The sequence below is a fragment of the Desmodus rotundus genome, chromosome 1, assembly GCF_022682495.2.
Source record: "Desmodus rotundus isolate HL8 chromosome 1, HLdesRot8A.1, whole genome shotgun sequence".
Lineage (NCBI taxonomy): Eukaryota > Metazoa > Chordata > Mammalia > Chiroptera > Phyllostomidae > Desmodus > Desmodus rotundus.
In genome coordinates, this window is record NC_071387.1 from 41,960,162 (window position 1) to 41,986,598 (window position 26,437).

Here is a 26,437-nt window from a genome sequence, read left to right on the forward strand (position 1 = left end):
TGTTTCTCTCTCACATCGATGTTTCTTTCCCTCTCTTTCTCCCGCCCTTTCCCTCTCTCTAAAAATAAATAATTAAAGACTTTAAAAGAACTATCTAAATGGCCTGTAATATTCTTGACTGTATTTTTAAACTGAAATCAAATAATGCGAAACCACCAAATAAATGGAAACTGTGGAGTGTTCTATAAGTGAACCAAATTTGTCAAAAACTCAATAGCATGAAAAACAACAAAATGCGGAAAGTTCTAGATTAAAGACACTCAGTCAAGATAAAAACTAAATGCAGTGCATAAACTCTGATTATATCCTAGATTTTTGAGACAATGGGGTACATTTGAATATGTATTATGTATTAAATTATGTCATCAGATTGTTAGCATTTTTAGGTGTGATAATCATACTGGGTTTCTGTAGGAGAACGCTGTGTTCTTAAGCAACGTGGTTGCATTACTTAGGGGAGAAGGGCTGTGACGTCTGCAGCTTACTTTCGACCAGCTCAGCAAATGCAGATTTTGAGAGAGTGAGAAAAAAGATTAAACGAATGCAGGGGGATATTAACAGCTGGTGAATCTCCGTGAAGAGTTTACAGGCGTTCTTTGTGTGACACTTACAAATTTTCTATACATTTGAAAATTTCCCAAGTACCGAGTAGGGAAACGTTAGTCACATATAGCACACAGAGCTAGGAATTGATTTTTTATTTTATTTAGAAGTATTCGGAGAAATGGCATGTCCCAGGAAGGACGTTACACACTAGCATACTCATCAAGAAAATGTTTGTAACAGAGAAAATATTCTCTACTCCTGAAAGTTCCCCTCCTCAGTGATCCTAGAGCCTGGGTACACATCTAAGCACTTTTAGGGTGCGCTGTAAATTTATTGATAGATCTGTCTTCTTGACAAGACTATAAGTGCCTTCGAAGAAGAGACGGAGTCTCACGGGAGGATCACTCTGTAAGTAACATAAATGTTTAACCACTAAGCTGTACGCCCGAAACTAATACAATACTGAAGGCCAACTGTAATTTTAAATGTTTTTAAAGTTAAAAAATAAATTAATTAAGCCAGACAAATAAGTAAGGGAAATATAATTTCAAATGTACTTGCTTCTGTAGAAACAAATAAATTGGAAATGTATTTTTTGAATTAATGAATGGACTGTATATGAGACGACACATTTTATCACAACTGAATTTTGCCCTAAGAGACAGAATTACAGAGAGAAAGAGAGACAGAGACAGAGAGACTGGCTGACTTATTTCTATGATCCAGGCCAGAGACCCTCACGAGCAAGCGTATGTGAAAGAAGGAAGGAAGGCATGAATGGACTGACAGCCTATCTCAGGGTAGATTAGAAGATGGCCTTGAAGCCAAATTCAGGGTCTGAGATCACAAACAGCCTCAGACTCGGTGGCAATGCCACTGGAGTGGAGCCCTGCCTGGCTGGGTTAGTAGTTCCTTCTATGCACCGTGGAGCCAATAAACCTGTCAGACGGGTTTGCACCGGCAAGCAGGTCGTTTGGAGCAGTTCCTTCCCAGACACTTACTGCCTCCAGGCTCCAAGGCAGTTCAAAGCGCACAGATGAATTCGGCACCAAAGAAAATGAAGACAAGGGCCAGAGGGAAACCATGTCACTCTTAAATAATCATCCAAACCAACAAAAACCACTCAGACCGACGCGAAGTCTTTTAGTTTGAGTATGTAATTGTTTGCCAGGGTTCCTCTGCTCTCTGAGTTCTACGGCGATAGTGCTGGACTGACCAGTCTTGTTAGCAATACCCTTATTTCTTTTGTTTCTTCAGATTAAACTAAATACTCTTGATGCAAGTACAGATGCTGGTTCAGATGTTTGACAGATAAATATTCTCCCACATATTCAGAAAAATCTTGTAAATTTGCTGCACCCCCCCAAAAAAAAGTTTACTAACACATGCATTAAAAAGCAAACCAACAAACAGACCTGTCTGACCACAGGGAATTAAGTAGTAACTAAAGGCACAATCAAGAAATAAAGTTTGACAGAAAATTAAGCCAAAACACAACCTCATGCCAGCTATAAAAATACCTATTTGCTCATTTGTATTGGCTAAGTCTTAGCCCATTTCCAGCTTATTTTTGTGACAAAGTAGAAAGAATCTGATGGCCACTCACCATTAGTTTTTCTTACAAAGATAATAAAGTAGGTATTAAAATATTACAGGACTGTAAAATAATCATTAATGGAATCCAAGGTATCCAATTTTGCCCACCCACTAACTTCTGCGTCTTCAGGAACGTTGGCCATGATTCTTTTGGTTACAAGGCAGAGAAACACAGTCTACACTGGCTTAACTGTGTAAAAGGGACTTTTACTGGCTCAAGTAACTGCGAATCTGGATTCAGGAGTTGGGATTACAGGAGGCGGATTCTCTTTATCTCAATCTCTTGGCTGGCGTTCTGTCTTTGTGTTCTATGCAGGAGGAGAGGTTCCATATCTGCAAAGATGACCCCCAGTGGCCCCAGGTTATTTCATATTTTCAAACTAGTTATCCTAGAGAAAGGGGAACACAGCCTTTCAGATGTCTCAGGGAAGTCTCAGGGAAATTTCAGGAAGGATTCAGTTTAGCATCCCCTGAACAAATCTCTGTGGTTAAAAGGTGGGTGTTCTCATTGGCCAGCTTGGGCCATGTGCACACCTTTAAACCAATCTATTGGTTGAGGAGATGGAGTGATCTGATAGGCCAGACCTGGATCCTGTGCTCATGGGTCAGAAGCAGCATCAGTCCTGTGTCAACCAGGTGGATGGGACTGAATTTTCATAGAATGGTGAATGATTATTTCTCAAATGGATGCCAAGCAAACATAACTGTCATTCATAATATCACCTCCTACTTTTTTTGGACTAAAAGCATGCTACAAACAATGGTGAGTTAGTGTTCAGTACAGCCTCAAAGTTATCATTAGACACCCCCATCATTATTGCTAGGAAAACCATGCGAATCTATTTGAAAAGGCGAAAGACTTATACGGTCTGAAGAGAAACTAGAGGATCCATGTGAATCCGTTTTAAACACACAGAGTTCAGGCACTCGGACTCCAGTGACACAGTGAAAGTACGGTGCTGAGACAGCAGAGGACTGAGAAGGTTACCACCTCGGTTTCTCTGCCTCAGTTCCCGCCTCAGCCTGGGGAAAGCCTTCCTTTGAGGGGAGAAGGATGAAGGAGAAGGGAGATGAAGGAAGGAAAATGAAAGGCCTTGTGGGGCCGCAGCCTTTGGACCAGACTCAGCCTATTACTCATCATTGGACATGCTACTTTGACACAGGATTTAGTTACCTCAGTTACCATAGAAACAACATTATGTGCAGCCCCAGGGCCTGCCTTCCCTTTTACTATAGGTTTCCTGTAACACAGAAGGGAAAAACTTGCTTTTCTTCTCTCCCCATTCTTCTCAAGAATCTCACTAGGGCATAGTCCAGAGTTACTCACCTGGGCACTACTGACATTTTGTGCCGGTAATCTGTTTGTGTGGGGGAGGTGCTGATGTTATAGGGTGTTAAATAGCACCTCTGGCCTCTGCCTGCACCAGCCCTTTGTTCCTTAGTTGTGACAACCAACAAGGTCTCCTGATATTGCCAATTGTCCCTTGAGGGCAGTGGGGAACAAAATCTTGGCACGTGGAGATGACTGCCAAACTTCCCTACCTCCAGGGGAAAGGAGTGTGGTTCTATTTGTTGAGCAAACAAGGTTTTTGAGATTTGTTTGGGGTGTAATGTTTTCAGACCAATAATCTCAGATATGCATTGTATGTAACTTTTTTTATTTATTTTTTACATCTAAACTTAATTTCTTTCTTGAGATTCTCTCTACAAACTTTTCAATGCAGGGTAAACTCGGACCAGATCTTTCTCAGTCAATTCATGGTCTTATATCTTTCCTTTACCCTGAATTCCAAAGGAAGGAAGAGGGTGGGGGTCAGAGAGAGGTCTGACCTGAGTTTCTCATATGATGTCTTCCTCTCAATCTTGGGTCAAGGTACCTCATCTCTGTGGCATCTACAGAGATGTGCAGGTTCCCTTCCTCGGTTCGAAGTACTGTGTTTTATTCTGGTGTCAGCTACTAGGTCCCCACAGCCCCGCCCCAGGTCCTACCTGCTCCATTGCCCGCTTCTGTACCTTTCTCTGGAGGATACACCAATTTTCAGATTCTTCTACTGGGCTCTAGGGCCATAGGAACACAGGTTTCTTCCCTTGCATGTTCCAAGTGGTATTATTTTTCTATTCTATTCTTTTTTTAACTTAAAAAAATGTTATCGTAGTTTTTCCATTACCATTTAACCCCCTTATACCCTCTCCCTCCTGCAATCACCTCGATTCCATTCCTCTCTTCTCCTCCCCTCTTCACTCCATTTCATTCCACTCCAGGATATTCCATTCTTCTTATACCCCATTGAATCTTGAGAGCTGCCCAGTCCAACATGGCTAGTGGCTATAAAACATTTGAAGTGTGGCTCGTCTCAATGGGGATCGCTGTATAAGTGTAAAGTATACACTGTAAACTGCTGCTTAATATAAATAACAAAATCATTAGAAATTATAACACTGAACCAATGGTAACATATTGACTATATTGGGTTAAATAAAATAAATTACCAAAACTAATTTCGCCCTTCAGAGGTGGATGCATTCTCCAGACTTGAGTCAGAGTATTCTGTTACTCTGCCCATCATGAATCAGTTCCGGGAGGAAGCAGTGACTCAAACTCAGTTAATCAGAGTTAATCTTGGAACTTTTGCTAGAATATTGTAAAGACGAATTTTTGTTTCTGTCGAGGTTGCCAATAGATACCAAGAAGTATGGAGCTTCTGGCAGTCATCTCGCCGGCACGCTGGGCGAGACTCGCCTGACACTAGAGTTCGGAGGCAACTCTGGTCAGAACGATGGAGAGAGACGCTTCCTTAGGACGCACTTGAGCATCTGAATATAGCAGAGCCTAACACCAAAGCATCCCTGAATTTCTCTGCCCTGATCGTTAATAAATTTCATTTTTGAGTAAAGGCTGTTCATATAAGGTCTCTGTTGCTTGCAATCAACATGCTATGTCCTGTCTCCACAAATCAAGGGTCCCCAGGGGTGTTTTGTTTTCCTTGCTATTATATAACATAGTATAAAACAAATTTCAAATCATATATACAAATCTCATATATATAAATCATATATATATATGCGTATATATATATATATATATATATATATATATAACCACAATTTGTTGATTTATCTAAGACTAAACTGTATTGTTGAAATGGAATTTGGACAGAGTTCAGTAGTACAATCATAGGATTATGTAGCCTTCTCTTCCCATGCAACCCCCTTCTCCAAAATCATTGGGCAAATAATTCTGAATATTTTCTCCAGTGGATTATGAGATATATAAAGATAACTCCTGTTTCTCACAATTGTTACTATACCAGTGTTTAATACATAGCTCAAGAAGTTGGATTGCTTACTGTACTGGGTCTTCCATAGCTCACTGGCATTACAGTACCTGTGTACCCTAGGCACTCAAAAGAAAAAGGTATACCCTCCACAAAGTGGAAACTGTTGTAATATAGCTTTCCTTGGCCAACAAACCGCTTAATGTCTAACTTGCTTCAAGGGCTTTCCAATGGCTAGTTTTGACGTGTTTAATTCATCTTGTATCAGTTCAGAAATAACCTAATTTAGCAGATGAATAACTATTGAACTATATACAATATTACCAGAGAGTTCAGATTATCTATGGCTGCTTAGTAAACTACTCAAAATTTAGTGGCTTAAAACAACCACCATTTTATTATGTACTGGAATCTGTGGGCTAGGAACTGGGGCAGGCTTGGCTGGCGGCTCCTCTGCTCCCCGTGGTATTGACGTGGGGTCACTTGGTGAATCTAGCTGCATTAGGCTGGGGGCCTGGGTCCTCGATTCACACTCCTGGCACCTGGGTGGGTATGGCTGGGGGGATTAGAACAGCCAGTTCGTCTCAGGGTCTCTCCAGGTGAGCTCTCCAAATCTTTATGAGGCAGCTCAGGGCTCCAGCAGTGAGTGATTCAAGAGACAGGAAATGGAAGCTGCTAGTTTCTTAAGGCCCGGACTTAGGAACTGACCCAGTGTCATTTCCACTCTAGTCCGTCAGTCAAAATAGCCACATAGCTCGCCTAGTTTCAAGAAGAGGGAACATGTCTCACTTCTCGAAAAAAGATGTGTCCAAGGATTTCTGGCCGTCAGAACCCACCTTAACGGCGCTAGAAAGTGCGTGGGTGGACTCCCTCGTGTTCAGAGGCCTCAAGGAGGGACTCGAGTACTCAACGAGATAGAAGGCAACTATGTATTTTCTTCTCAACTCCATATTTCTGACTGGTATTTACCAACTTAACAAATCTCAAAATTATGAAGAGAAATGCTAAGTGAAATGTATTTAGGAGAGGAGAACTCTGTTGTTTGCTCTACTTGTGAAGACCTTTAAAAAACTGCATATTTGATTCAGGTATTTTAAATCAACTTTTACTTTCAAGAGAATTCAATGGCTAAATTCCTTTCTGGAGTGGACAGGCAATGCAAGGCGTTCTTCTACTTCTCTCCCTCTGCTGGGAAGACTTGCTACGTGATTCCCATCTCCTGTTGCTTCCAGATGCTTGGCATTATTTCAGATGGCTGTGTGAACTCTTCCTTCTTATATCCATAGTGTCAGAGTAACTGTGGAAGTATCTGTTGTGTGAAAATGAAGTATTTTTATTTGTTTATATTCAATATTGTTTTGTATTAGTTTCAGGGGTATGGCATAGTGGTTAGACAATCATATACTTTACGAAGTGTTCCCCCACTACTTCCAGCCCCCACTTGGCACCACACATAGTTCTCACTACCTTATTGACTGTATTTCCTACGCTGTACTTTACGTACCTGTCACTATTCTGTAACTACCAGTCTGCACTTCTCAATTCCTTCTCCTTTTTCACCCAGCCCCCCACCAACCCCACTCCCTTCTGACAACTGTCAAAATGTTCTCTATACCTTTGAGTCTATTTCTGTTTTGTTTGTTTATATTGTTCTTTAGATTCCACATATAAGTGAAGTAATATGGTATTTGTCTTTCTCTGACTTATTTCACTTAGCTTAATACACTCCAGGTCCATTCATGTTGTTGTAAATGGTTATATTGTTCTCTTTTATGGCCAAGTAATATTCCATTGTATATATGTACCACAGCTTTTTGAAAATGAAGTTTTTGATGGTGATGATATGATTTTAAAAGTAACACTGTCTACGATGAATGAATATACTAGTTTCAGGCAAGGAACCAAAGATTTTATATATATGCCCTCTTCTAAGCTTTACCAATAATCCAACGAGATAGGTGTCATTCATTCATTAATGTCACAAATACTTAGAAGCACTACATGGCTTCCTAATGACATTGCTTTAGCACCTGGAGCCGTCAGAGCTTATAGCTAAGACCATCCCTAAACTTCTCAGTCCTAAGAGCCAATAAATTCCATTTCTAACTTAACCCATTTACACCGGGTCGCTGTTGCTTACAGGCAGGGTCTTACCTCCACAAATCAAGGGTCCATAGGGTGTCTTGTTTTCCTTGGTATTACGTAATTATAGTATAAAACAGGCAAATGTCCAGCCACAAATCTCACATTGCTGGCTTTTCCAGGACTGAACCTCATTGTTGAGAATGGAATCTGAACAGAGTTGGGTGGTACAATTTTATGATGATATGGCTTTCTCAGCATAGGCCCTAAGGATACAGTAGTGAATAGGCTAGTTAGAATCCTCTCTCTCATGGAACTTACCTTCTTTTTCTGGTGGGAGAAGATGGCAGACAAATAAGGAAGCACAGAAATGAGACATCAGACCATGACAAATGCTACACTGAAAACCTAAGAGTGTGACGGTATGAAGTGGATGGGACAGGGAGGAGTGGCTGCTTTAGGCCACGTGGTCAAGGAGGCCTGCATTTATCAGTCACATTTACGGTGAGACCTACATGCCACGTACAAACCAAACATTTCAAGGTCTGGAGAAAGGCTGATTCAGTCAGCAGAGCAGATAGTGCAAAGGCCTGAGTCATGTCCCCCCCCCCCAAAGGAGAGGCAAGTGCTTTGTTTCTTCCGTGTGTGTGTGTATAAGTGCTTTTAATTTTAGACAATCTATATGACATGTGTCTTTCAGACAGTGCCTCCACTCTAAATAAAGTGAGGCGAAAATCAATGAGGAGCTCAAGATGACATCAGTCTCATTTGTCTAAGGCAGGGGTGTCACACTCATTGTCACCGGGGGCCACATCAGCCTCGAGGCTGCCTTCAAAGGGCCGAAATAACGTTGGGACTGTATAAATATAACCACTCCTTAAACACTTGGCCCTTTGAAGGCAACCGTGAGGCTGATGTGGCCCCCAGTGATGGTGAGCGTGACATCCCTGGCTAAGGCCTGGGGTTGTGTGGATGAACAGCAGCAGCCATTTATAATGACAGGTGATAGACCCCAAGCAACTGCCAAATTTGTTAACGTTTTTCCATTTCTAAACCATCCTTAAAGAAAATCATATATGGAGTCATATATACACATGACTAGAGTGTATTGGAACAGGAGGGAGAATGTTAATATACGAAGGTGGAGAGGTAGGCAATGGCCTAGGCCTCCTGGTCTAGAACAAGGACATTTAATTTTACTCTCTAATGGGAACGTATTGATGGTTTTTAAGCTAGAGAATGGTGGGATCTGTTTTGGGATTTTTATAGCTCATTCTGACTGTCTCATCCTGTGGGGAGTGGATTTTAGAGGATCAAGAGTAGAAGCATGAAGACCAGTGACAAAGTTCTTGTTTCAGTCCAGGTCAGAGGTGCTGTTGGCTTGGTCAGAAGTGGTGGCAGCAAAAATAGAAATGAATATACCTGGGGACCACATGTAACACAACAGAGGACAATTCAGGGGCCTCATTCATAATGATTAAATGTGTGTGACATTCTCCAAGCTGCTAATTGCAGGAGCTGGTGGCTGCATGCAGTGGCTCCCCAAGAATTCAGGTTGTGGCTGAAGGCCTCATCCATGATTATTAGGAAGGTCATGTGTGGGAGGCAGAGCGAAGAAGCAATCAGTTAGGTGTTTGGTGGTGCTGAGATGAAAAAGGGAGTAGGAAGATATATTTGGGGAACAAAGTCAATTTTGTTTTGGGTTTTGGACTGTTAAATTGAGATGGAGATGCCTATAGATATCCAAGCCAATATGTCAAGAAGAGAGTTGAAGTTAGGGTGAAGGTTATGCTTTGAAGTTCAGGGAAGAAGTCAATGATAAATGACATTATAGTTCATGTGGGAGAGTGAATATCTGATAAAACTAAGAAGAGTTTGATAACACTGACAGGTGATATGTCCCATTGATATGGAAATATTCCATAGAGACCCTGTAATCAAATCAAGATGGCACTGAAATGGGAATAAATCGCTCAGTGGAACAGCATAGACTTGAAGAAATGGATTTCAGTCCAAATGAAACTGTAACACATGACAAAGATTACACTTTAATACATTGGGAAAAGGATGGAATGTTCAATAAATGAATGATGTTGGTACAACTGGCTATCCATCTGGAAGAAAATAAAATTAGTCTCCTATCTTACACATTTTACAGAAATAAACACCAGATGGATTAAATATTTAAATGTTAAAAAGAAAATAATAAAAGTGCTTGCAAGAAAGTCTAAGATACTGCATGTACAATCTAGAAATGGGGAGACCGTCCTACAAAGACTGGAACTCTGGAAGCTGTGCAAGAAATTAAAGATATTTGGATATGTAAAAATAAAATATTTTCTATGGAGAAAGAGTCCATTAAAAACTATAAAGGGCAGCTCTGGCTGGTGTGGCTCAGTGGAGTGAGCACCTGCCTGAGAACCAAAGGGTCGATGGTTCAGTTTCCAGTCAGGGCACATGCCTGGAAACTGAACCTTGCGGGCCAGGTTCCCAGTGGGGGGCATGCAAGAGGCAACCACACATTGATGTTTCTCTCCCTCTCTTTCTCCCTGCCTTCCCTCTCTTTAAAAACAAATAAAATCTTTTTAAAAATTTTTAAAAATTATGACAAAAAATTAAGGACAAAAATGTATTTGAAAATTTGTAATTCAGATGTCAAAGTTGATATGTAATATTGAAGAGCTCTTACAGATTGTAAGAAAAAAGACAAGTAATGTAATTTAAAAAATGGGCAAAGGATGTAAATAGACAATTCATAGGGTGGCAAATGCAAATGCTAACATGCTTTGAAGAAATGTACAAATTCATGAGCTGTTAGGAAAACACGAAGTAAGACAACTCTTTAATGTTGTTTGTATTTCTTCTGGGTGCCAAAAATTAATGAGTGATATTCATTGCTGGTAGGGACATGGATATTCATTATTTTTTGGTGGAAATATGAGTTGTTATAGTCTTTTTGAACTGGAATCTGGCCACATCTATTAAAGTGAAAAATGTATATATCTTTCAATTAAGCAGTCTTTTCCCCCTGGGAATCTATCCCATAGAAATAACGGCACCAGTGCACGTGAGTTTAGATAGAGATTCTATTACAGCTTTGTTTTTAGTGGCCAAAAATTGGAAATAAAAATGAATGCTCCTCAAAAGGGAAAAGCTTAACAAAATATGGTCCTTTTATGTCATAAACTACTATGAATATACAAGGGGAGGTCCCCCCAAGCCCAGAATTTATTTATAAAATATTGTGTATTTATTCTTACACGTTTAAACTGCAGTCGCCTTCAAAGTACTCTCCACCTGTTGCAGTACACTTATCGAGATGTTTTTTCCATGTCTCAGAACAGTGTTTGAACTCGTCGATTTTGATGCCTTTTTGTGCTTTTGCATTTTTTTTTGTTTTACCTGTTCCATATCAGCAACACAGTTCTCTTTGAGGACTTTTTTCATTCTGGGAAACAAAAAATGTTGCTTGGGGGAGATCAGGTGAATATGGAGGGTGGGGCACAGGAGTCATGCTGTTTTTTGGTAAAAAAACTGCTGAACACTCAGCGCAGTGTGGGCAGGTGCACTTGTAAGTCACCCATTGTGAAGTGGGAAAATGTGTTGAGTCTTCAAACAAAATTCACTGAAGCCAAGTGCAGCCTCTCACAACAACACCAGCTGGTACACTGATATAGATGGTTTCCCAGAACACTCACCTAGTGGGGGGAAGCTTGTACTACAAGGAACCCATCCTCTAGAAGATAATTCTGGGATTTTTTTGGTCCTCCCTCATATGAATGTATGAAAGACTGAATCTGAGGTAAGCAGTTTACTTAGATTCCCATAAGGTATTGTTGGAGGGGAAAGGAAAATACGGAGTTCATGTAATATATTCCAATTTGAAACTAATGGTGACAAAACTCCTGTGTGCACTTATATATGTTTATGGGTTTTTTTATGCTTATGTAGCATTACAAGAGCATAACAAAATAGAGAAGAAAACATACTAGATTGTTAAAATTGGTTCATTCTGGAGGAGAATGATATAAGTGTAGAGGAGGACTTATGTAAACAAGGAAAAGAAAACAAAATAAAAATCTCCAAACTTCTTATCACAAAGACTTTTACCTTAGGTTCTTGAGGTAGCTAATTCCTATGAAAATTCAAATTTAAAAACAGTAGCTATTCCTGCCCACCCAAAGTCATGTGTGTTTGAAGGCAGGCTTTAGTGTCTACATAGCCATGCCTCTCTTAACGACGGGGATGCATTCCGAGAAATGCATCTCGTTAGGCAGTTTTGTCATATGGACATCATAGGGTGCACTTACACAAAGCTGGGTGGCACAGGCTACTGCACACGCAGGCTCTGCAGTACAGCCTATTGCTCCTGGGCCACAAACCTGTACAGCGTGTTACTGTACTGGAAATTGTAGGCAATTGTAACTCAATGTAAGAGTATTTGTGTATCTAAACATAGCTACAAAGATCCCTTTGAGCCTAATCTGGTTCATCCCTCTCATTTTGCAGTTGAGGAAAGTGGAACCAAGATAACTTTAATAGAGCTGCCCCAAATAATGTTATACCAGAGAATTAAAACCAACCAAAAAGCTATGACTCAGAGCAACCCCCTTGTTAGTATATGTCCATTTGGTCTCTTAAAAATGTGTGCATGTGCTCCCATAATAAAGCTTATATCATACTGTTTATATGTCTGTCTTACGCTTTTCTCACTAAATACAGTTTGAGGTTGCCCCCTAAATCTTGTATTGTTATTTACACATTTGTCACTGACATTCCGACTAGTGACTGTATAGTATCTCACTCTATGGCTATACCATAATTTATTTGACTGATTCCCTGTTGTTGGGCATTTAGTTTTTGTTTTGTGTTATTGTTGTTGTTAGAAATAAAAGCTTTGCACCTAAATTATGGCTTATCTCTGATTATTCATTTCTCTTTCCCCTTTTGTTGAACTTATTGGGGTGACACTGGTTAACAAAGTTATACAGGTTTCAGGTTGCAGGATTCCACAGAGCATCCACACAGCGCACCGTGTGTTCACCTCCCCGCGTCAGACATGACCGAACACTTCTGATTATTTCATAAGGGGAGAAATACCAGTTTGGTTAAAAGGGATGAACACATTTAAGGATTCTGATACATACTACCAAGTTGATCAGTCCAGAAAAGTTATACAGATTTGCCACAAGTAATGTTTTATATCTTTTTTGAAATTTTATCAACTTTGAAACAGTCATTCTAGATAATGTGGAGGTCAACTTTGCCCCAATTTTACTCATTTAAAAATACTAGTAATTATGTTGCGACTACTGGTTTGAAAAGATAAGAAGTCTTATTCTCATATCGTAGATGAACCTGCAAAGGGCTGGGGGAGAAAGGGATGACTAAATGCCCGAGGATCTATGGGAAATGTCCAGGAGTTTTCCTGTAGGGGTCACTGTTACTGTCAACTTAGGCCTGCAAGGAAATGAAAATAAAGCCAGCATTTAAGAATGTATGCTCATTCATTTTTAATGCTTGAGTTGTCTACATTCTCTAAACTGCAAAGTAAATAAGACCTTCAGCCGAATAGCATCATAGTGCCAAGTTCTTTGTATAATAAACAACTACCACTCTCTCCACTCAATATGCTCCTGCGTTTGAATTGGTTATATGTGTGCGACTCGTGAAAGGCACCGCTGCTTGCTCTTAATAGAGGACGCATTAGCTAATTACCTAACGCCAGTAAAGTGGTTTAAGTGGCATATATGCTGACACGAAAAGGAGAAGGAAAAAAAAATCCATTGCTGTGAACGACAGGATCCCTTCTCCTCACCTTCCTTTTTCTGTTGTTTCCCCTGTGAACCTGTTTGCTCTCTGCCTCAGAACCTACATAGAAGACAGAATCAGATATAATCTGCACTCTGCACTCGAGTGCTATTTGAGTACAAAGAGGTGCTTTTCAATCTTTAAGTTTTTATCAGTGCAGCTCAAACACGGTCCCGACGTTCCAGGAGCCGGGCCACCGCGGCTGTGAGGACACACCTTTCTTTGCTAGGCTGCCGTCAGGCTTCAGCGCTGGGGCAGGGACCAGGTCAGGTGTTGCTGGAAACGTATCACCTCTCTCTACAAAGCGGGAGTCTTCCCCATCATAAAATGCAAAGTAGCCTGCCGTTTTCCATGCCCCACATCCCCGGCCCTCCTCGTCCGGGGGTGTAGGAAGGGGCTGGAAGGATATTTACTCTCCGCTCTTGGATTTCTCTTATTTAACTGAACCCAACGGCATTCGCTTCTCTAAGCTCAGCGCCAGCGGGTTCAGGGCTAGCCGCACCTGGCGGGCAGGCGGCCGAGCTGACTGTGGGCTTTGACCGAGCCTGAGCTGGGCCGGGGCCTCCGGGAAGCTGAAGGAGCCCGGTTAGGAAACCAGGGTGTGTAATGTAGAGAGCTCAGCCTCGTCCCTGGCACGCCGTGTCCCGCGGCGGACGCTTGGCTTCCCTCCACTCCTCTTGCTGCTGGGAGGAGTTGAGGCTGGGAGTTGGTGAAACTCTCACCTGTCGGAACCCGGATCTGGGCAGGGAGCAGGGCCTGGCGGCCAGAGCGCGGTGGTCACAGCAACCTCGGCAGGAGGCCCTCCCCACGCCGGGACGCCACAGCCAGGGAGGCAGGTGTGGGGGCTGCTCCCAAAGACTCCAGCCGCCCCCACCCGCGGGTCCGCACTCCAGCTCCTTGCTCGCCCCTTTCGCCCACACTCGCCATCCGCTCGGTGTGCCCCAAGGTCAACTCTTGCAGACGCCAGGGTTGCAGGTTCGAGACGCTCCGCCTCCTGCTGGCACTTAGAGCAGTAAGCACCAGCGGGAACCTTTTCTGTTGGTCTCAGTCTGCGGTCATTGCCGAGGTTTTCGGAAGCTTGGCTTCTAACCGACGCCGTGCCTGCACCGTGCCTGGGATACCCCCAGGCCTGGGAGATTCCGCTCTCCCTCGGGCACCGACGCCCCAACTTTTTACGTGCTGTCTGCGCTCCCTGACTGGGTGTCCACCTCCGGTGCCAGCACCGTCCTCAGCTGAGCTCAGCTCGCCCTCCTCTCCCCCGAGCGAGTGCAGGCTGCGTGAGTCTGGATCCCGGGTGCACTTGATCAGTGCCAGCGCTTTGGGACTCACCCCCGCCTCGGAGACCACCCGGGAGGAGAGATTGAACCCCGAAGGTCCAGGCCTCTTACTCCGAAACTCCAGTCGGCCCCCGTCTTTTCTCTCCGAACCCGGGTGCCCGTCGCGGCCGGGAGGAGGATCCGGGCGCTCCGGGCCACCTCGCCCCGTCGGTGGCGGCGAGCACCATGGCGGGCTGCTGCTGCCTGTCAGCGGAGGAGAAGGAGTCGCAGCGCATCAGCGCAGAGATCGAGCGGCAGCTTCGCCGGGACAAGAAGGACGCGCGCCGGGAGCTCAAGCTGCTGCTGCTGGGTGAGTGACACCTTCCTTCCCGGCCGTTCCCTCTTGCGGATCCCCGCCTCCAATCCCGGGGGCATATATATTCCTTAGGCGCCTGTCTGTTGCAACTCCAACGGGGTGACTTTCAACTACCCCAAACAGGGTTGAGACGGGACGCTTGACCTCTGTGTGCCGTCCCCCATCTGTTCTGGTTTGCCTCTGTCCGTAAGCCTGGACCTCCCCACCTTGCCCCTCCCACCCCCTCAGCGCACACAGATTCTGCAGAACCCCATTTTGGATGTTCGGGTCGGTGGTGGGGAACTGCCTGATTCCTAGGTTGGGTTCAGCTCTCAGTTCTAATAAATAAGTACTGTTGACAGAGCACTTTATCAAGTGCGAGACTGTGCTAACTTCTTAGGGGCATCGCCGTCAACTGAGAAGGACAGGTAATGTTTCCATTTTAGAGAATTAAAAATGGAGGCCCAGAAAACTGGCGAACTTGCCTTGACGAAAAAAAGGCAAAGCAGATACCAGGTCACCAATGCCGGTGAAGCCCAGGTCCCAGCCACCTCCCCCACTGTGACCCACCTCCACTTGCCACCCCTGGCCCTCCCTGGGAGGCCTTTCTGTTTGCAGCAGACCCTAAACGCCCTTGCCCAGGTGACTCAGCGTGGGGAGGTTCCTAGGATTCTGGCTTTGTGGCTGTAGGTGCTTTGGCTACTTCTTCATTTGGCTCTTTTGGGCTCCTTGCTCTAGGTAGGACCCCCATTTTCAAAAACAGAAAGAACTTCTAAGGTTTGCCCAGTTTATGCCCTAGGAAAGGAACCCTGTTCAATCCATTTGCCATTTGAAGAACAGAGCAGCTAGCTGCAAGTATTTCAACTTTTTCTTTCATCCTTTCCAGACAGGAATCCTCTCTTATGCCAATTTGTCTTTGGTATGAGTCTTCCTCCCAGAAAGAAAAGTCGATGTAGTTAGAATAAAACAGAGAAGGCTTTTAGACTGTTTTACCTTGAACCTGAAGTAACAAAACCCCTTGTACTTATTTACAGGGTTTAGAGGGCAGGGTCTAAACTTCCCCACACTGTGTCCCCTCCCCTCACTGAGCTAAGTGTCTGCAGGTGAAGTGGACTGCCCACCCAGAATCCCTGCTGACCTTCAAGTCCCAGACACCCATGGAATTCCCTGCCTAAAGTCCCCCAGCTTGCTTTTAAGGCCTTCACATGCGGAGAGGGCAGACTCCATCCTTGAGGAGTGCCCAAAGGGGCAGGTGTGCCAGGTTGTAGACTATCTTGCAAATATGGGTTGAGGGTCCACAGGATGCCCAAGAGGCCTCCCTGGGGAGGGAAGGAGGCTGGGTAGGGAAGGGAGGGAATTCACGAATTGGCCAGAGTTGCTCTTTCCTGTCTGGCCTGGAACTCTGAGGGGTCTGGGAATTCGAAACCATACCTGGATTCCAGGTGGTCATAAAGCGACACTTGTCAAGGGAGGAGGGTTAGGTGACACTTTTCTAGCTTGATTAGCACTTTAAAGTAGTAATTATGTGGGCCTCCATTTGTGCCCTTGCCCCGAGCCCCATAGGTGATAGGGGCGGCCTGGCTTTAGCCGCACACTTTTTCTCGTCAAGGACAGGCTGAGCCCTCTTTCATTTTGAGATATTTCAGTGTGTGTCAGTGTAAGAAGTACAATGTCTGGAATACACCCGGAGCTTGGCAGATGCCGGCTCTTTGTGTGAAAAATGAAGCAGTAAGCTGAGCTATACTGTATTGGTAATAAGCCTATTTGTTTGCAGTAAAATGCTTGCATTTACACTCAGACTAGGGGAGGAATGTGCAGAGATAAATTGTTTGCCCTGGAAGCTGAATTTAATCCTGATGACTAGAATCATTCTTCATCTCCCCAGGCCCTTGCCCCAACCCTCTTCTCATTCCCTTGAGGCAGGACTGCCTGACCTCCCAGGACCCCCATTTTCATCAGGCCCAGCTGTGACTAGCTCCTTGTGTCAATGCCAGTCACTCAGAAATTGCTAGAAATTGTTTCCAAGCCACATGGAGCTGTCCAGAACCCCCAAAGGATGGATTCAAAACATCTGATTTCTTTCAGTCTTTAAGGGAGTAGGGCACATGTCCATTTTTTTCTCAAAATAGAGGAGGAGTCAATGACTCAGAAAACACAGGGATCAGGGAAGGGTATGCTATTTTGTTTGAAGTCAGGCAGTTCGTGTGCAAAGTTCATTTACCTGAGCCTCTGCAGTGGGTGGAGGTGACCCATTGCTCAGATACCTCAGGTGAATGCTCCACTTTGCAAATGGGACTTTAGGATCTTGTGTGAAACGTGGACTGGCCTGAAAAGCCACCAGCTCTTTCACAAGGAAGCGTGCTTTTGCTACTACGGGACCTGAGGACGTTTCTGAAGTGCATCAATGGTTCAGACCATATCCTGTCTGTGCATAACAAAAGTATGGGTCAGTGTCCACAGGAAAGATGAAGCTGTGGTCTCGTTACAGGTAGTCATTGGAAGATGTCAGTGTGATGGTTTCAGAGAAAGGCAGTTGAAAATAAAGAAGAGGCTCCGTGTTAGTAGAAAGAAAATCCTTATCAGTTCCGCAGATAAAAGTAGGACCAACAGGAGTTCCAGTGAGAACCCTCATGAGCACTTTTCAGTGTGAGAAGAAAGTGGCTGGACAATAGAAAGTAAATGGAGAGAAATGTAATCTTTTATTGATTTTTTGTGTTAAATGAGGCTTGGTTAAGTGTTGTTAATCAGGCTGAGTCTTAATTTTGGATGCAGACCTCATGTTGGAACTGCCTGGAAAGAATGTCTACTGGGGAATTAGAATTGAACTTATATGGGTATAGGAGTCAAAAATGTAGGTTCTTAAGCCAGACTGCTTGGGTTCGAATCCCAGCTCTCCCCTTCTTAGCTGTGGACTAACTTCTTTCCACTTTGTTTGGCAGTGAGCACTTGGTGTCGGCTCTCATGGCTCCGTTTTCCACCAGGACGGTGCCGCTTTCCATTTTAGTTGCTCAGTTGTTGGTAGCGTCGTAGCTGTTTGTCTAAATAGTCCTGGTGGTACTTTGACAGAAATGGCTTGCTTTGAGTCTCCCCTACTGGGGTTTTGTTTTGTTTTTTGTGCCATAAGCTCATTTTAAAGTGTCTCTTCCTCCTTGTAACAAAGAGTTGAAAATCTGAGCCCCAGAAGGTTTTATTACATTGGTTACGACAAAATCCCATTTTAAAGCTGTGTTTCTGGGCTGGAAGTCCCTTGGAGGAAATGGTGTAGATAGCATGGGTTTCTCAGTAGAAGGTGACAGAACTCTCTGACTCTGTGAAGAAGAAAAGGAATGAAATGGTAAGTATGCCTACGTTCCTTTTTGCTTAGTTTAATCCAAAAGGCTTTTCCAAAGTGCCAGGCACGTGCTCAGTGCTGAGGGTCATTTCCAAGTTGACTCGGAGTTGCTTTCTCACAGTAACTGTTATGAGGAAGATAGTCTGTTGGGGAGGGATCCTCTGGGTAGGGCCTTGAAAGATGGGGAAGGAAGGGTGTTGATGCCATCAAAAGGTGGGGTGTGGCTTGTGCGGAACACATGCAAGAACCCCTGCCTGCCTACAAAGAGCAACCTTTGAGGACAGTAAATGGTGTTCTCAGGATCTGGGATAATACGAGGGACCCCTTGGGGGCAGATTTCTTTGAGTTTTGGTGTTTTATTTTAACCATTTATGTGAATATTATGTTCCCTACAAAATAACTGTTAATGCAAAAATGCTTAAATTTTTGTGCCATAATATGCTTCAGAAAGGGAGACCATGAGGGTTTGTCTGTGGCTTATGCCCACCCAGGTTGGAATCAACCAACCTCATCAGGTAGCCGCTCCTGCCCTTGGCACAGCGGTCCCTAGAGCCTCTCGCGAGACAAATGAAAGTCCTCCCTCTCTCCTTTCTGCCTGTAAACAAACACAGAGCCTTTCAGATAAAGGGCTTTCACTTGTCTTTTACCTGTTCAAACAAGGTGCATCAAAGTATGATTTACCTACACCAAAGTCACCAACTTTAAGCGTGCAGTTTGACACATGTGAACAGCTGTGTAAGCAGTAGCACAGTCACGATGCAAACATTTCCACCATCCCCTAAATGTCCCTGTGCCCTCTGTCTCAATGTCTTCCCCTCAAATCATTGAAACGTTTTTTTTTTTTTAATTTGGAAACAATTTGTAATAATAAGAATAGTGCCAAAACCCATAGGTGTACCTTTTCCCCAAGTGACTGTTACTGAAATTTCAGCCCATCTTCGTTCTCATTTGTGTGTTCCCTTAGTTTTTCTGACATGCTTGACAGTGAGTCGTATATGTATCAGTTCTCATATATGTGAATGTATTTAGTTTCTTCTACTCTGGAACACTTCCACAGGCTGTCATCGCTTTTGCAACTTCACATTTTTGAAGAATATAGTCCCCTCTTCCTTTTCTTTCTTCTCTCCCTTTTTTTTAATTTGTTAAACCCTTTAGCTTTTTAATAGACAACTTCTCATTTGGGGTTTGTCAGATGATTTTCTTATAATTAGAGATTCCAACTATATGTTCTCGACTGGAATTCTGGGTAAGTGATGTGTGTCCTTCCCAGGGGTCACCTCTAGAGGCACCCCATGTCTGTCTGCCCCTCATTGGTGATATTAAGTGATCACCCGCTTGTTTTCTCTACTGTTGAACAGTTTCACGGGGAGATACTTTCTAAGACCATGCAATTCTGCTCCTCATCAAATATCCCTCTAGATTTTGTATCAATATATGTAATTCCTGATCCAGTTTCTAACTGGATGCTGTAAAGTGATGATTTCCCACCTGCAGCACTATCTCACATTTACCAGTTGGCGCTAGGCATTCAACTGTAACAACCTTCCCTTTGCTCCCACTTATTACCCCTGAACTCTTGGATCCCTAGGGTTTTTTTTTAAAACCAATGGTTTTTACTTCATTACTCTATTTAATCACATTGGTGCTCAAATTGTATCCGATTTGCACACTGAGATCCCCTTCTAGCTGGTTCCCATGTCACTGTGACATGCCCCAATCATTTCCTTGAGCACTTCCTTCCTTTCAGGCATAACTAGTTACTCCAGGCTCATCTTATAACCCCCTTCCCGGTCTGGGAATCAGCTATTTCTCTACAGGGCCTTGGTTACTTTTAGCAGAGAACTGCACCTTTTCTTTTAAGATGCTTAAGCCTCCTGAAACAAAGATATCAAGTGCAGTAATTCAAATCAATCACCAATATCAAGTACCCGAGGACCACATTTCTAAAGCATGCAGTTAGAGGATGAAAGTTTGAGGTTGTGAGAAAATATGAAATGGAAAATTCTGACAGTGAAGTTTGATTAAAAAGCAATGGAAAAAAAGTCTTAACCCTCAAGAGGTTCTTTGTCTTTTTAAAAGATGCCTTCTAGTCTAGATCACTTTTTGTTTTCCCTTTTCCCATGATACCTGAATCACAAGTGAAGACCTTTCCTTGTATGAGCTCCCATGTGTGGGGCTGTAGGGAGAAAGGGAACTAGATTGAGAAGGCAGAGAGAGAGAGAGAGAAAGAGAGAGAGAGAGGTTTTCAGTGAGTCAGTGTAGAAGAGATATTATGTTAATACCAGAGACAGAGGGTGAAATTCAGGTCAACGAGGACTTTATTGAAGGATGCTCACCAGGGCATCTCATGAAAATAGAGGAGTCGAGTAATAAAGCCTGGGAAAGAGCAAGTGCCAGGGCAGTTCTGGGGCACCACCATCAGCATGACCTGGCTTTCTTCCTTTCCCAGCTTGAGGGCCCTCTGGGCCTTCCTTGCCCCTGTGAGAGCCTGAGGCCTGCTCTGGATCAGGGTGAACTCCTGGGTCAGTCACTTCTGGCCAAGGGAAGTGCATCACAGACATGGCCTGGGGCGGGGCTCCCTGTGACTCCAGCAGTCTGCTGCAGACATTGTGGAGGGAATCGAAGTGGGTTGGGAAATGCACGAGCTCTCAGGGCGGGAGTCCCTGCAGGAGCCTCTGCGGCAGGCCTCACTTTCCTTAGGAGCGCTGGCTCTCTGCTGCTGAGGAAATTCATGGGCTATCATGTTGGCTAGGGTTCCTGGTTGCAGACCATTTGAGCAGAAGAATAATTTATTGGAAGGGAAGCAGGAAGCACACAATCGATGGGAATTGCAGAACAGGCTCAGCCAAAGGGCAGGATCCTAGGGAGTTTTGACACTGGTATCAGGTCAGACTGCCAAGCACACAGCCAGCGACTCTGCCATCCCCATAGTCACTGAGCCTTGAGCCGGACACTTACCTCCACTGCACCGCTGCAGATAATCTGTGACCATCTCCTGCATCCTTGTGCCACTTTTCAAAACCTCAGGCCATTGATCATGCCCAGCTGGCAGGAAGACGGGGGAGAGGCAGCATGCGCAGTGGTGAGAACATGCTCTCTGGGTTTAAATCTAGGCAAGAGGTAGTTCCCATTGTGCTGCCAATGCCCTGTCTGGGCCCAGGACACCTACCTACCTACCATTACAAGGTCACTGATAGAACTAGCATGTAGCTCCTAGAAGGACATGTGGGTAGGAGGGTCAGCAGCATGAAGTCCCTGCTGGCACCCCTTCTTCTCAGAGATCAGACTCCTGATGTGTGGCCACAACAGAATCATGATGTGAACTGTGCATTAAGGCTCTGGAGACCCAAGTTTCTTTCTGTGTGTGTGTGTGTGTGTGTGTGCAGCCTCTGAGTGCTGGGTATATGACAATGAGCAGGACTTTGAGCCCCAGGGTCCTTACTTTTAAAATGAGAGGTTTGGGTTAGGTAACTTCTGAGGTCTTCCCAATTCTGTCATCAGATGTTTTATACCAATAGTTCCCAAAGTGTGTTTCTAGGACCAGTAGCATCAGCATCAGCATCTCCCAGGAATTTGTTAGAAGTGTAGACTCTCAGGCCCTGTGAAACAGACATCTTGGAATGGGGCAGCATTCTGTATTAACGAGCTGGGCAGGTGATGCTGGTCCATGCTCAGGGTGAGAGCCCCTGCCGGAGAGCGCTGGCCTGGCGCTCAGGACCGCGCAGCCTCTGATTGTTGCTCTAGGCTCTAAGGCAGACAGCCTCATCTTTCAGCGGTTCTCCCGGAGGCCCTTGGGCCTGCTCTGCCTGGGGAATGCTCAATTTCTTGAAAATGAAGCACTTTCTCCTTCGTGAACTTGATGAAGAGTCTTCAGAATCTGAGCTGGGTAATTTCTAGGGGTCTTTTGGCCTTGTACCCAAATTGGTGGGCAGAGAGGAAGAGCAAGCACACGCGTACGATTTACCAGGCCAGAGTCCTTCCAAATCCAGCAAGTGGTCACATTTGCATGCACTCCTGCACTTCGATGTGTTACTCAAGAAGTTGTTCTCCTTCAATTACGGTGGCTTGGTGGATAATAACCATTAAGTAGTTAACTTTCTATCATGAACTAAGTGGTGAGGAGGAAGCAAATTCTAGGAAGAGCTCTCATGTATCGGTCTTCTCTCTCAAAGTTCACCCTCTGTGAAACATTGGCTGGTAATTCCATCCAATGTGTGATTAATATTCCTGGTTGTCAAGTCTTTTTTAAGCAACTGATAAATTTTCATATTTTTAATTTTTTTTAATAAGAGGAAAAGAGAACACTTATCTTTTATTATTCTGCCTGAAAGGGGTCTTCTGTATTGTTAGTTGTCAGTGACCCACAAGCAGATTACCATATTTTTTGGACTGTAAAACGCACTGGACCATAAGATGCACTTAGGATTTAGAGGAGGAAAATAGCAAAAAAAAATTGAAGCAAAAAATGTGGTAAAATATTTAATAGCATCTTAATATTTAATAACAATATTTAATACCATTTAAAGCGGAAATCCTTTTCTGCTTTGACATCTTTCCGCAATTACGGTAGATTCAGCAGGAGACTACGGTACGCTGTCATATCCTTCTACAACAAATACAGTAATGACAGAACTACCAGCACTGTGTCCTTCACAGTTATGGGAGCACCGTAGCTGAGAACATCAGTGGGTGACCCACTGTTATGGGGAGATCTGCTGCTGACACTGTCATGGGGGGATCTGTTGCTGGAGGGCCACAGGTTGTGCAACACTTTTGTATGGGGACAGCAGTTTTGCACAACCTGTGTGGCTCTGCATCTGTTGCCAAATTACAGCTCCCATCATCCCACCCTGTCCAAGCATGATGGGAGTTGTAGTTTTAAACAGCTGCAGGGCCACATTGACAGGTCACCCTGCAGTGGAATCTGCCTATGTTAATGTTCATGGGGGACACACCAGTCACGTGATGGAGGCACATTCGGGCGCTGCAGGTTTTCTTCTCCTAACGTGCCTGCATCGCCTGTACCCTCCTCCCTAACACTATAGTATGCTGCGGCCGGGACTCTGCTCCTGCCTCCCTTGCTTTGCACCTCTGGGACACTCCTTCTCCCAGCCCAGGGCCCGCAGCATCTCCCCACTCCTGCCGCTGCCAGCTTCCTGCAGTGGTGACCCTACTCCTGCCTCCTGTGACACCGTTCCACCGCCGACCACCTGTCCCTTCACCCCCCGCCAAGCAAGCCAGGTAAGCTACGTTCTTACTATAAGACGCACCCCCCCCCCCAAACTGGGGGCTGCGTCTTATAGTTTGAAAAATACGGTAACTATGCCACTGCTTTCTCAAATTTTCCACAAATAACACCTTCCTTTTGAATAACTGATTCCCAGAATTGTTGTTCCTTCTGCTCAGCTACTTGGTAATTGGGGAGTAGAAGCTAATTGTATTACTGAACAGAATCAAATAAAAGAAGGTGGTAAATCACCTTCTAGAGTCATCATCTAATCTGCATAGTGGTCTAATTCCCAGTAGTTGAAGTCGGCGCCACTCACAATGCAGCTGGAGGCCCTGGCCAGCCTGTTCAGAAAAGACAGGCACAGGGAGTAAGCATCTGGGGGCTTTTGTAGCAATTTACTATGGCTGTGCCCTGGAAGGGTGTTTTTATTGTATCTTATAAACATATCAGTCTGCCACTGAGGGGGAAGTTTTAAAAACTGATTCCTCACTGCAGAGAATGTGAGGAACACAAGTGCAAAACTTCATTTTACGGATGGGGCAGAGAAGGTCCAGAGTGGTGAAGAAACTCGACAGATGTCACGTGGCTTGGGGCTCCGTAGCTAACTGGCAGTAGAACCAAGGCCAGGAGTCCAGCCTCTGAGTTGCCAACCCATTCTTTCATTGAATCAGTCTGAGTCTTCATGCTGAATTGCGTTGTTTCTAAGGCAACACTGATCTTATGGTTTGTCATTGACTTGAAAACAGCTTTTTCAGGAAACCAACAACCACCATAGTTAAATGTACACTTCACTGCAAAAGCATTTCAACCTTAAAAATGTTCATTGGTGTGGCAAAAATCTTGAAATCGTGGATATAAGGCATTTTATTTCTTTTCAAAAATCTTGCAATCATGGATATAAGGCAATTTATTTCTTTTATCAAAGAGTACATATTAAAATAAAGCAAAACTGTTCCAATTATTGACATTGTATTTAATTTCATGAGACCAATTTCCATGCTGAAATTAGATCAGGGAAGAAACCTCTCTGTATTACCATTTGCTCACAGGGTTTTATGTTGAGTTATTATATAAAACTTTGAAAAGGGTTGCTTCCTGGATTAGAGGGACTGTTATACACAAAGGAGGGTAAGAAAAAAAAAATAAGAGCAACCAAATGTTGTGAGGACTCCAATGCCTGTGGATGGGCCACATCCAGGCAATAGATAAGTTTAGGAAGAGTTTCAAGTGAGACCTTGAACTCCTGAGGGCTTTGCTCACCACTGATCCCACAGTGCGGGGCACAGAGCTAAGCTCAGATGCTGGTTGAATGGAAATGTCAGTCATTCTCTATGCAGCGGTTTACATGAAATACTGGATGGGAAGTATGAGGAATTTCTTAGAGGAGATGGAGATCCCTGCTGTTTGGGATGGTCTGCGAAGGTTCGTGAAAGGAATATAGACCTAGGCTGGTTCTTTAAGAAAGACAAAGTGGAAAATCCCAGAACTGATTTTTTAAAAAATGCCCAATATCTTGGCTAACTACTCTTTTTGAATATGTATTTATATCTAGATTAGTGGTTTCAAGATATAAAAATTGAGCCTGGGTCCCAGGACTGAAGTGATACTTGGAAAAGAGTCATTGTATTTCCACAAAGAATTTTTCCTGTACAGGAAAGAATTTAGGTATGTAACTGGAACTATAATTGAGAAATTTGCCAATTGTTCTTCTCTATTGCTTTGTTCTGAAATAATTTTAAAAAATCATAACTCCTCATGGTCTTTATGTAGCTTTTCTAATCATATATAGATCTGTCTATAAAATAAAGGTGTTAGATATCATGACTTTAGAGGCCAGTCTCACACTTAATTTTATGGATAAGAAATTTGGAAATTCCAAAACGGGAATCAGTAATTGCAAGGACTTAAATACTCTGAAGTTTAAGACCTAGTGTAGTGTGTTAAGAGCCATGGCATTCATTACCTGAGCAAATTTCATATGGAACTGGCCTCTTTGTGCAACTAACAGAAATAATAATCTTATATTGCACTAAAGTGGGGATATTTGAAGTGATAAGAAGGTATGTGCTCCATATATAAACCTATTGCTTTTGTTGATATAAATCTTTATAATTGGTGTTACTTGAAACAGTGGTTTTGCCATGGCTGGTGTGGCTCGGTGGATTAAGTGCTGGCCTGTGAACCAAAAGATTGCTGGTTTGAATCCCAATCAGGGCACATGCTTGGGTTGCAGGCCAGGTCCCCAGTAGGGAGTGCATGAGAGCCAATGACACATTAATGTTTCTCTCCCTCTCTTTCTCCCATCCTTCACCTCTCTCTAAAAATAAATAAAATAAAATCTAAAAAAAAGTGATTTTCAGATTTGGGAATTTTGAGTTTGTTTATAAAAATTGGGAAAGGAAACAAAATGGGAGTATTCATTAAAAAAAAAAAGCCAAGTAAGAATGTTAAATGTATTTTAATATATTCATCTAAAAAGAGTGATTTTAGACATAATTACTACCTCTTTTTTAACATATCCAAAATTGAACACATTGAACAAAATTGAAGGCTTTTCCCTTCTTCCTCCCCAAGTCATGTGTTTCCACCTATCTTCCTTATCTCAGTAAAGGGTACTATTAACCACCCAGGTGCCCAGACCAGAATCAACAATCTTTCTTGACTCTTTTTTCTACAGCTAACACTAGAGATGGAAACGATAATAATAACATTTAATAATAGTAACAAATTATATTAGTAACATTATACATCTAATCATTATTTTAGACACTTGAAATGAATAATCTCACCTATTCCTCACTGTGCTATGAGGTACAGTTAGTATCACCCTCTCCATTCTCCAGCTGAGGCAAATGAGGCCCCAGGACAAGGTTTACCAGCCAGAGTAGGACTAGGGTTTGAACTCAGGCAGCCTGACTCCAGAGCCCTGGTTCTTAATCATGGTCCTGCTTCTAC

The 26,437-nt window shown here is 43.5% G+C and overlaps 1 protein-coding gene and 1 long non-coding RNA gene across 2 annotated transcripts in view; one reads left to right on the plus strand and one right to left on the minus strand.

Annotated features, from left to right (window-relative positions):
• Positions 1–6,604: 6,604 nt before the first annotated feature.
• Positions 6,605–14,166, minus strand: LOC139440912 (uncharacterized). The gene is made up of 3 exons (XR_011651209.1): positions 14,033–14,166; positions 7,572–7,765; positions 6,605–6,726 (listed from the first exon to the last, which is right to left on the minus strand). It is a non-coding gene; the product is annotated as an uncharacterized lncRNA (long non-coding RNA).
• The window catches only part of GNA14 (G protein subunit alpha 14), a 164,000-nt gene continuing 151,603 nt past the window's right edge, over positions 14,041–26,437 (plus strand). Inside the window, exon 1 of the mRNA XM_024555678.4 lies at positions 14,041–14,936. Within this exon, the coding sequence (XP_024411446.1) occupies positions 14,813–14,936 (124 nt within the window). The 5' untranslated portion in view covers positions 14,041–14,812. The remainder of the gene's footprint in view (positions 14,937–26,437) is intronic.